Here is a 12,407-nt window from a genome sequence, read left to right as displayed (position 1 = left end):
TTGCCATTTTGTTGTTTTATAGAGTTTGTTTCTACTCTTCATTTGCTTATCTGCTCATTTCGTGGGATTTAATTTCCCTTCATTTTCATGGTTATGTTTATATCTTCCTCTTCTATGTGTACAATTCCTTTCAGTAACTTCTGCAGTGCTGGCTTAGCGGTCGTAAATTGCTTTAGTTTTTGTTTATCATTTATCTGTGTGTTATAAATGATAGTGTTGTTAGCAGCTAGGATGCTGGAGCTGTGTGGCGTAGTTTGTTTAAACTTGGCTCCTGGACTTACTGGCAAGTCACCTAACCTCTTCCTGCTTCACCTTGCCCCCATCTCTAACCTCTCTAGGCCTCAGTTCTCGCTCCTTAAGACTGTGATAAACGTCTTCACGGGTGGAGCTGTGTGGAGACAAAACAGAATACCCGTAAGACACTGGGACCACTGTCCAGCTGTGAGAAGCCCAACACAGGGCTAGTCAGGATGGTGACAATGTCAAGGAAACTTAAATATGTTTTAATTTCTAGAAAGAACATGCCATACTCATCTTTTTCTTTTCTAATGGGAGCTCACTGTGTAGCCCAGGTTGACCTTGAATTCACAATCCTCCTGCCTCAGTCTCCCCAGTGCTGGAATGATAGGCATGAGCCACCATGTGTCTATATGGTTATAAAAATTGTTTCTATCCCCACAACCCACTGATGTGGCCACCCTTCTGGACATGAATAAGTAAGGTCTAGAAGCATGTTCACTAAAGGTTGCCTTTGATTGTTGCTGAGTGGTAGACTATGAATAATTTATTACTTCTTTGTATTTTTCAGAATTTCTTACATATTTTTGTAATCATCATGGTTTTTATGATAACCATACTATAATTAACAAAGTAGAGAAATTACCCAAATATATTAAAGTGCTCATTTCTCTAAGACTCTTGTCAACACTGGCTCTGTTAGGTTTTCTCAGTGTATTTTTCTTTTTTGCCAGTCCAGGGGCTTGAACTCTGGGCCTGAGCACTGTCCCTGAGCTTCTTTTGCTCAAGGCTAGCACTCTACCACATGAGCCACAGGGCCACTTCCAGCTTTTTCTGTTTATGAGGTGCTGAGAAATCGAACCCAGGGCTTCATGCATGCTAGGCAAGAACTCTACCACTAAGCCACGTTCCAAGCCCTCATTGCATTTTTCTATTGGAAATTTCATATTGATAAATTAGAAAGTTATTGTTTGCCTGTGCATATTGTACATATTTTTACCATGTTTTATACAGTTTTTCTGTACAAAATCTTTTTCATTTTCATGTGCTCAAATTTGTCTTTTCTTTAGGAGTTTTGGCCTTCCTTCATTTTTTAAAAATATTTCAAATTTCAACAGCAAAATATTTTTCACCTAGGATGGGGTATGAGCTCAGAAGGACTTGCTTCTCATCGGCCAATGACCAACACCATGTACACATTGTTTGTTCTAGATTTAAGTAAATGATGAATATAGAATTTACTTTTTGTGACGAGACAAAAAAGATAAGCCTCCCCTCCCCACAAAAAAGCCTGGCTATTGAATTGTCTCCAAGTAATTACTGAATAACTCACACCTGCCCTCCATACTTCACTGAAATGGCTCATATCATAGGCTAAATTCACACATTTGGAGGACTAATCCATTAGTCAACTTTCCTTTCTTTCTTTTCCTCCTCCTTCTTTCCTTCTCTTCCTTCCTTTTTCCCTTCCTTCCTTCTTTCGTCCTTCTTTCTGTCTGTCTGTCTTTCTTCTTTGTTTCCTTGCTTGCTTTTTCTTCCTGGTGTGCACCACCTCGCTCAGCTACTCAGATGGGTCTCACAAACTCTTTCTCCCAGGTTAGTCTCTAACTGTGATCCTCCCAATTTCTGCTTCTCAAACTGCTATGAGTGTATGTGTGAGCCACTACACTAGGACCTAACTATCCCTGCAAATTAATATGCATGTGTATTGCTGCACCAGTGTCATTACTATCTTATCATACCTTTCCAAAGTGCTTTACTTGTGGGAGGATAAGTCTTTTGTATTTTTCAAAAGGTGTATATTTATACTATATATATATACATACACATGCACATACCATATATACTGTATATATACCATATATATACCACATAGATAATGTTATATATACCAAATATACATATACCACATATATATGATATATGTGTGTGTGTGTGTGTGTGTGTGTGTGTGTATCCACTCAGCTATAAGGAGAATATGCAATTTTCCAATCCAAGAGTTAGAGGACCTTCATTTCTTCAAGTCTCCTTTTGTGCTACTCAATCAAGTTGCAGCATTTCTGTGAGTTTTATTTTTTATTTTTTGCCAGTCCTGGGGCTTGGACTCAGGGCCTGAGCACTGTCCCTGGCTTCTTTTTGCTCAAGACTAGCACTCTGCCACTTGAGCCACAGCGCCACTTCTGGCTGTTTTCTATGTATGTGGTGCTGGAAGACTCGAACCCAGGGCTTCATGTATACAAGGCAAGTACTCTTGCCACTAGGCCATATTCCCAGCCCGTGTTTTATATATTCTTACTTGTATGCACATGGAAGTAGCATGGAGGTTTCCTTAGAAATGACTTTCTCCTCCCCATCACTACTGTGAACACACACGGTTGCTAGGAGATGCCTGCAGCCTGCAGGGTGAGGATTTGTGGGTAGGATCAAAACGCATTTTAGAAACAGTGTCAGGACGTGATGGATTCCATGTTGTCAACTCTGCTGAACTCATACTGCACGTAACTATGCCTTTAAGAAGATAGTCTTACCTCTTGGCTAAAGATATTTTGAATGTCATCCAAGGAGCAATTTTTCCACATATTTTCAGATGACTCAGAACCAAGGATTGGTTCCCTCAAGGAACTTTTGCTTGATGGACTCTCCCTTGGGATCTCTAGGAAAACAAAGTAGCTCTAGTTGGTCCACTCTGTCAACGGTGTCTTTAAATACCTCCGCCCCTTAATCCCACTGGGTGCATTTAAATATCCCCTCCCCTTAACCACCACTGGGTGAATTTAAATACTCCCTCCTCTTAACCACCACTGGGTATATTTAAATACCTCCTCCCCCTTCGCCACCACTGGGTACATTTAAATATCTCCTCTCCACAACCATCATTGGCAAATCTTAAAACTTAAACCAGAAAAAGGATGAACTGTCTAGTAACTTGTATTGAGATACAAGTAATTTGCATGAAAATTTTAGAAAAAATAAAACTAATCTTCTGCAGATAAATCCTTGATAGAATGAAATGTACACTAATTAGAAAAGTAAAACTAGCAGAAGAAAACTACAGTTAAAAATAGAATTAAATTGGGGCTGGGAATGTGGCTTAGCAGTAGAGTGCTTGCCTAGCATGTATGAAGCCCTGGGTTCGATTCCTCAGCACCACATACACAGAAAAACCCGGATATGGCACTGTGGCTCAAGAGGTAGAGTGCTAACCTTGAGCAAAAGGAAGCCAGGGACAGTGCTCAGGCCCTGAGTTCAAGCCCCAAGACTGGCAAAAAAAAAAAAAAGAAGAAGATAATTGAAGTGACTACTGATATAGTACATAATCTTAGCATGAAAAAAAAAACTGTTTCCAAGGAAAACATTAAATCCATAAGCTATTTAACTAATGGATAGTTATGACAATAATAATACCACAAATAACTGAAAGAAAAATGAGTGGGGGAAACTGTTACTTTAATGCTAATTTTAAAAATATATTAGTAACCCTTATGAATCAATAAGATGGATATAAATATCTGGTAGAATATTTCCATTATAAACAGGTGACTGAAACAAAAAGAATTTAAAAGTCTAATAAATTAATGAGGCCTGTGAATATGGTAGAGTGCTTGCCTTACATGCACGGAGCCCTGGGTTCGATTCCTCAGCACCGCATACAAAGAAAAAGCCAGAAGTGGCACTGTGGCTCAAGAGGTAGAGTGCTAGCCTTGAGCAAAAGAAGCTCAGGGACAGTCCCCAGGCACTGAGTTCAAGCCCCCAGGACCGGCAAAGGAAATAAATAATAAATAAGATAAATAAATAAATGAATGAATGAAATGAAATCTACCCAAATTTATTGGTAATTTTTGGTGCTACTGAGGCTTGAAGCCAAGGGTAGGTGGGGACTCGACCATTTGAGTTGTGCCATCAAACCTCATTGGCAAATTTTTAAGTCTAGTTTTTTTCAAAATTCACTTTTTTTTCTACATACATATAATCTGAGATTAGAGAGAACACTGATGACCAGTTCTGGCTTTGTATAAACACTGGTGTGTGAACTCTCACACTGTCTTCTGGCTCCATACGCTAGAACATAGAACAACTGGCTCACATAGCAAATGTACAAGGATATGGACATTTCTGCACTGTTTGTAAGAGAAAAAACTTCAAGCATCCTGAATCCCCAGCAATGGATGACGAATCTTATCAATCAGAGGGTTATCCAACTTATGAAGTGGTGTATAGACATCAGAAACAAAGACATATGCATGTGAGCAATTTTCCTTGAGACACATGGCTTCACGATTGCAAACGTGACGTGATTCAATGTTCATTTTTGACACTGACATTGTACGTCTTCCTCTCTCCTTCCCCATCTATCTCTGTAAGAGCCAGGAAGTAGGATTCAGGGAGGGCGACACACCCAGAGCACACAGCAGGAAGCGACAGGACCCCGCAGGTGAGGCTCGCAGGGACTGCCATTTCTTGTTTTTATGTTTCCCAGCTTTTTGTCAAATAAGCATGCATTACGTTTATAACAGAAGAGAATAAAATAAATCTAAAGTATAGCCATTTTCTTTCTCAAAGTTGACTGCAAAGACTCACAAATGGTTTCCCAGATTTATTTCCTAAAATGTCTGCAAATAAGCTTCAGCGAAATGAAGCACACTTAATTCAGCTGCAGCTCACAAACTGCCAGTCATCTGGTATCTCATTTCCTATCTCCAAAGGAAAAAATCCAAACCAAACAAAAGCAAGTCTCCCCTAGTGGCCCCTCTGGGCTACATAATAAAACACACCATCCTCTCAAGCTCCATGTGGAATGTTCCAGCCTTAGGGAGCTGGGTGTTTGGAACAGGAGACCTAGGAATGGACAGAGCCAGGCTCTGACCTGGTCACACTGGCCCTGGGCTCTGCGCTGGCTTTCTGGTACTTCATCCTATACCCTGTGCATGCTGGAACGCTAAGACAGAAACACACATGTGCACACATGCATGCACAAACACGCATGTGCGCATGCACATGGCACCCTAAGGCAGCTGGGCTCTGGGAGGCGGAGACGTGGGCACCCTCAGGAAGCCCGCTGCCTGGGCGCCCGGACAGGGTCACCATCTGTTTTGGTATTGTCCGTGACTCCCTCTCAACAAGGTTTGTGTGGTCCTCACCGCCTCTCCTTCCCACAGTTTCTTCTAAAGGAGTCCTTTTCCCTCCTCCTGCTTCCCCTCCTCCTAATTATTTTTGGTGCCGGGCATGGAACTCAGGGCCTTGCCCGCAGAAGGCAAGTGCTCCATCACCAGGCCACAGGTCACAGCCCCTCTCAAAAGGACTCCGGCTGATTCCAAGGACCCAGAAGAAGCACCAAGCCAGGCCCACCCTAAATGCTAATGGAAGCTTCACCCAGGAGATTTCTTCAGGCGCCTAACCAGTGCCCATGACATCCTGGCTTCACAGGATACAAGTGTAGCCAAAACAGAACACACAAAATTAATAGGAAATACTGTTCTATACTTAGAAAAGTCAAAGATAACAAATTGCTCCAACTACAGACAGCTTTCCAGAGTAAGAATCACACTGGCTCTATAAACAGCTCTGGGCAGTGAGTTCTTCAGGACACATTTTAAAAGAAATTAACATACAGCAAAAAATGTGATGCTATCGTTTATCATTTACAGTGGGAGTTTATAACTGGATATGGATGTAAAGAACTATGTGGAGGCTGGGAATATGGCCTAGTGGCAAGAGTGCTTGCCTCGTATACATGAAGCCCTGGGTTCAATTCCCCAGCACCACATATACAGAAAATGGCCAGAAGTGGTGCTGTGGCTCAAGTGGTAGAGTGCTAGCCTTGAGCAAAAAGAAGCCAAGGACAGTGCTCAGGCCCTGAGTCCAAGCCCCAGGACTGGCAAAGAACAAAAACAAACAAAAAAAGAACTATGTGGAATTGTGCTTAAGTATGAAAGCAAAGCATCTGAAATAAATGCAAATGGATGAAGTACATTTTGTAATTTTTCCACTTGAGTATATTTTCCAAAAATGCTACAGGAACCATAGGAAAAAAACAAGGAATATCAAGACACCGGTAGATCAGGGTGTTGCGGTACAAGAATTGGAGGTGATGTGGCCTCCACTCCTGTGTGGGTGCCCCCTTCTCAGACAGAGTTCCAAAGTCAGTGACAGGCTCCCCGAAGGTGGACAAGGCTACCTTCGTGTGCCTCGGCCTCTGCCAGCCACACCCCCCCTGCTCCTGTCTCCTCGGTGCCCCGGGATCACCACAGAGTGCGCGAGCTATCATGTGCACTCGAAGGTATCAGCTGTGAGTCTGTTACTAAGAAATGTCTTTAGTGAAGGGACATCTGGTAGGACAGCAGCAACCCGAGTAAGAAAAGCTCAGAGACCAGGTAGTAGAACTCAAGAGAAAATAAGAAGAAAAAGAAACTATTCCCAGTATAAAGTACAGCGCTATTAACTACAGTCATTATGCAATTTGCCAGCCACATGCCAAAAACACACTGGTAAGTGTCCATTAACTTGATCTGGCTAATCGCTTCAGGGTATGTGTGTATCAAACCATCAGAGTCTACACCTCAAATAAAGACCATTTTTCTTTGTTGATGACACGTCAATAAAGCTGGAAACAAATCATTCCAGATCCTAAGACTAGATGAAAAGAAGTGCAGGAATAGACAAATACCATAGAAATCGAAGATAAATTATTATATCAAGTAAGAAAAAAAGAAGGGAGGGAGGGAGCGAGGGAGGGAGAGCTGGAGTTGAAGTGGGATGCGCCCCGAGCCCCAGCTGCTGGCTCTTTCATCAAGAGCATCCACCAAGCAACTTGGCGGCTGACGGATTTGAATCCAATGGCAAACATCCTATAGTTGGTATCCAATGGGGAAACAAGCCCGAGTACGGCAATTTCCAAGCAGATCTCCAGGACGTGGGAGACGTAGGTGGGTACCGGAGAAGGCCCCTGCTGTAGACCGGAGCCAGGTAAGAGGCAGCCACAGGAAGTCAAGCGAGCCCTGTGGGAGGCAGGACGCAGAGGGCCTGCGTCTGACTGGATCAAAGATGCCTTTCATTAGAAGAGGCACTGTCACTTTGTATGTTATAAACAAAGCTGGCTGCCAGCGGTGGGTAAAAGGTTTACACGGAAACTCACACATAGGCTAACAGAAACATGAAAGGGAAAATTACAGAAATCATAGTTGTATTATAGAGGTTGCCCTCTTATAACACCTAATGAGCAGAAAATAAATAAATAAAAGGGAAAGACAAAACAAAACAATGTTCCCTGTGAGCAGCCAGAGACCCTGTTTCCAATGATGGCAGATGAACTCATATGAAACCAAACTCCCTGGCAGAGAGCAAGGATAAGATGTGAGGAGGGCTGAGAGCAGACCCCAGCGGAAGCACACGCTGGAAACATGGCTCACACTCAACCTCCCATGACTGGGCTTTGTGCGGGGGGGGGGGGGGGGGGGAGGGCAGAGGGGGGCCCGGCTCCAGCCAGAGAGCGGGCTAGGTGGCTAACACTGAGATATAGATCTGGGTCTTAAAGCTGTAAAACTTAAGACCATGTCAGCTGCTGGGAAAGGGGTATGCAAACCATGAGAAACGGGCATTACGAGGGGCTGGAAGGTCTGCAGGTCTCTCACTGGCCTCGAAGCCCAAGGCGGAGCAGGCAGCGGGCCGCCCAATGGTGAGACCACAGCAACCCGGACGCGAGCTGCCGCCCCTCGGCAGGGCAACCGCCACAGTAAGAGCAGTCAAGGAAGCTGGCTTCTAGAACAAAAAACTCAGATTCTGCAACGGCGCATGAAAGAATCCATCATCTTAATCACACAAAATTGACCGCTGTCAGGCTACATTCCAAAACTACCAGAACAGCCAACTGTGATCAATATCCCAGAAAAACAGGCCAGAATCAATGAAAACCAACCCCTGCCATGAGCTAGATGTTGGAATGAGCAGATAAAAATTTTAGAGCATGTTAATATTCCTTAAATATATATGTATATATATATACATACATACACTCATAATGAATGAAGATAGGAAATCCCAGCTGAACTACTGCCATGCATTGTGAGTTTCCTGTGTCCGTGGCAGCCCCACGTGGGACAGCCACGTGGCGGGGACGGGGTCAGGAAACACTGGGGCGGCCCTTCACCTCGTGTGCCACCTGCAAGTAGCTGCCGAGAAATCCAGGACGCGTAGCACAAACGTGGAAGCACAAAAACGTTTGAGGACACAACCGAGGTCAGCGGAGACATAAGATGGAAGAGGAAATGCTCAATTTACCCACATTTCTTTAAATGAATGCACACTGTGCAGGATGCAAAGGGAGGAGGCTGGGGAGAGAGCGAAGGAGGAGGAGGAGGAGGAGGAGGAGGAGGAGGAGGAGGCGAAGTGCCGGCTTTGCAAGAATATGTAAGCCAAGATTAAAAACAATGACAGGACATCTTACAAGTACATGAATGCAGGAAAGTAAGAGCTCAAGATGACGAGGTGATAAAACTATGAAATGAGACGAAAAACAAGAGTGGAGCTGAGGAAGCATTATGGAGCTAAGTAGCCAATTAGGAGCAGCAAGGAGGAAGGGCGCAGACCTCGGAGGGAGCGCAGAGGGAAAGGACGAGGGATGGAGCACTCGCAGGGAGGGAGCACACAGAGGCAGGGGACAAAGGGAGTCCAGCACTCGGACCATTCCTACCTGGAACACGAGGGCTGGAGGCACGGTTGGCGCGTGGCTCGTGTGAGACACGACCTGCTAGGGAGCACAAGGGCCTAGTGCCACAAAATAGAAAAAAAGAAAAAAGGAAACTGGAAGATGTATTGAAAGATACAATATTATTTTTTTTTAAACCCTTAGGGTGAATTGAATTTGCAAATTAAGAAAGACACTTACTGTATTTGGAGAAGTTATAAAATCCAGTGACTAAAACATTCTTTAAGAATGGAAGGAAACAGCAGGTAGAACGACATCCCGTGTTAGTGAACTGGCAGAATTGACACTGTAAAACTGTGTACATTACCCAAGTAGTCAAAAGGTTCGCTGCAATGGTAGTCTTCACAGACAGAGAAGAGTCAGCCCTAAAATTTGTATGGAGGCACAAAAGACCCCAAATAACCCAACCAAAGCTGACCGGAAAGAACAACGCTGGAGGTATCACAAGACTTGGTTTCTAGTTATACTACGAGGGGACCGGTGGTTTGGGAGCGTGATGGAGACTGAGGCTGATTGGAACACATTTACACATGTATGGAGATGTCACAATGAACCATTTTTGTACAGTGCATGCCAAAGATGTATATAAAAGAAAACAAAGCAGCTTAGCCTTTTCTGACCAAGCTCCATCCACTTAGCCTCTGCCTCAGTGGTCCCTTAGCAGGTAATCCCAAGAAAAGTCAGGAGACGCACCCACGCTTGTCCAGGGCTACTCACACAGCTGTGTTCCTAAGAGCAGACCCGCAGCCAGGTATAGGGCACAAACCTGTAATCCCAGCACAGGGCAGGCCAAGGTGGGAGGCTGGCCTGGGCTGCAAAGTGAGAACTTGGCTCAGAAACAACCCCAGGAAACAGCCCTGAAAAACCTCCAGAGGAAAAGGTAAGACGGTAAGCAAAGAGAACAAAAACAAACTATCAACTCAGTCAAAAGATAAAAATCTTTAAAAATATGTTGAGGAAAAGAAGGTTTAAAAATATGGTATTGTAAGTTTACAGTGGGATTTCATTTATTTGGATTTCATTTACTCCGGTGATACAGAGATCATCGTAAACTGTTAGTCCTATGGACAGAAACAGGACAGCAGCTGTCAGATCTTATAGGTTAAAGACCTTGCCAAAGGAATCTTTTGGTGGCGGAAATGGTTTTATCTTGCTTCTGGTGCTTATTGCATGGTTGCTGCATTTATCAGAACTGATCAAACCATGAACACATTACAGTACAGAGCAACAGTAGCAAAAACAGCATGGCACTGGCACAAAAGCAGACGGAGAGGCTAGACGTGGACACACGTGGCTACAGCTTCCTGATTCTCAATGGAAGTGTGCGGCATGGGTTGGAGAGATGACTTCTTTAACACACGGTGCTGGGAAGCTGAGTGTCCACGTGTAGAAGACAGAAACTAGGTTCTGAGATCTCACCTTGTACAAAAACAATCGAAAATGGATTTTTAAAAAAAAAAAAAAAAACCTAAATGTAAATTAAAAAAAAAAACTTTAATCAACTTTCTTACTATGACTCTGATAGCTCAGGATAGAAGAGCAAGAATTGACAAATGAGACTGTATCAATCTAAAATGCTCCTGGACAGCAAAGGAAACAAGTATCAGAATAAGGAGGCAGTCTACGAAACGGGAGAGAAGGTTTGCCAACTACTCTTCTGAGAAGAGACACAGCTCCTGAAAGGGGTATATCCAAAATATCTATTTAAAAACTGAACACCAAAATTTAAATACCAAAAGAACAAATCATCAAATCAATGAGCAAATCCAATGAAATCCAATTAATGAACAGGCAATGAATCAAATAGACAGTTCTAAAAAGAACAAATACATGAAGAAATGTTCCATATCCTAAGCCATAAAGAAAATACAAATCAAAACAATGCTGAGATTCCAAGCTGGGCACTGGTGGCTAGCTTCTCAGGAAGCTGAGATTTGAAGATCATGGTTCAAAGCTAGCCTGGGCAGGAAAGTTCATGAACCTCTTATCTCCAATTAACCACCAAAAAAAAAAAATTCCAATAATCTATGGAAGTAGAGCTATGGCTCAAGTGGTAGAACACTAGTATTGAGCAAAAAAGCTAAAGGACAGTGTTCAGGCCCTGAGTTCCAACCCCAGCACATACACACACACACACACACACACACACACACACACACACACACGCACTATTGAGATTCCATCTCACTCCACTCCTGAATTACAGTATCTAGAAAACAAACAATAAGTGTTAAGGACTAAGGGGAATCGAAACCCTCATATACTATCAGTGGGATTGAAAACTAGTACTTCCACTATGGAAATCAGGGTAGAAGTTGCACCAAACAGTAAAAATAGAACCGCCCTATGATCCTGCTGTACCACTCTTATATACACACCTGGAGGAGTATAAGTCAACTTACAAGAGAAATATCTGGGGCTGGGGATAGGGCCTAGTGGCAAGAGTGCTTGCCTCGTATACATGAGGCCCTGGGTTCGATTCCCCAGCACCACATATACAGAAAATGGCCAGAAGTGGTGCTGTGGCTCAAGTGGCAGAGTGCTAGCCTTGAGCAAAAAAGAAGCCAGGGACAGTGCTCAGGCCCTGAGAGAGAAATATCTGCACACATCCATGTTGGTTGAGGCAAGATTCACAGTAGCCAAGCCAGGAAATCAGCCTAGGAGCCCGTCAACACAGGAATGGATAAAGGAAAGGTGGTACACACACACACACAGTGGAATACTAGCCATAAAGAACAACAAGATTATGTCATTTGAAGGAAACTGGATGAGCCGGTAGATAATCATGTGAAAGGAAATAAGTCAGACTCCGAAAGACAAATGTCACATATTTTCTTTTACATGTGGAATCTGGATTTTAAAAAGATCATGACATAGCCAGTCTGGTAGCTCACGCCTGTAATCCTAGCTACTTAGGAGGCTGAGATCTGAGGATTGCAGTTCAAAGCCAGCAGGAAAGTCTATGAGACCCTTATCTCTAATTAATTACAGAAAAAAAAAGGGAAGTGGCGCTGTGGCTCAAGGAAAAGGAGCCCAGGAACAGCACCCAGGCCCTGAGTTCAAGCCACAGGACTGGCAAGAAAAGAAAGGGGGGAGAGAGAGAGAGAGAGAGAGAGAGAGAGAGAGAGAGAGAGAGAGAGAGAGAGAGAGAGAGAGAGAGAGAGAGAGAGAGAGAGAGAGAGAGAGAGAGAGAGAGAGAGAGAGAGAGATGAAAAATGGAAGAGATAGTAAACTACCCCTTCTAGACAGTAAACTAGGTGAGGGTAGACTAGGTAGACCATCTAGGATAGTATGTCTAGATGACAGTAGACTAGGTGATAGCAGGTGCTTAGGAAATAATACATCTAGGTGAAAGGAGACTAGGTGATAGCAGAGTGTCTAGGTGATAGGAGAGCATTTGGGTGGAGGAAAGGGGAAGCAGAAGGGAGAAGGGAGATAAATGGGATAACTATGATCAAAGTCTGATCAA

At 43.5% G+C, this 12,407-nt stretch overlaps 1 protein-coding gene across 1 annotated transcript in view; it reads right to left on the bottom strand.

The window, feature by feature from the left end:
• The window catches only part of Efcab6 (EF-hand calcium binding domain 6), a 176,264-nt gene that overhangs the window by 106,279 nt on the left and 57,578 nt on the right, over positions 1-12,407 (bottom strand). Inside the window, 1 exon segment of the mRNA XM_048354229.1 lies at positions 2,766-2,890. Within this exon segment, the coding sequence (XP_048210186.1) occupies positions 2,766-2,890 (125 nt within the window).

The sequence above is a fragment of the Perognathus longimembris genome, chromosome 1, assembly GCF_023159225.1.
Source record: "Perognathus longimembris pacificus isolate PPM17 chromosome 1, ASM2315922v1, whole genome shotgun sequence".
NCBI classification, from domain to species: domain Eukaryota; kingdom Metazoa; phylum Chordata; class Mammalia; order Rodentia; family Heteromyidae; genus Perognathus; species Perognathus longimembris.
This window is presented reverse-complemented; position numbering and strand designations above follow the sequence as displayed.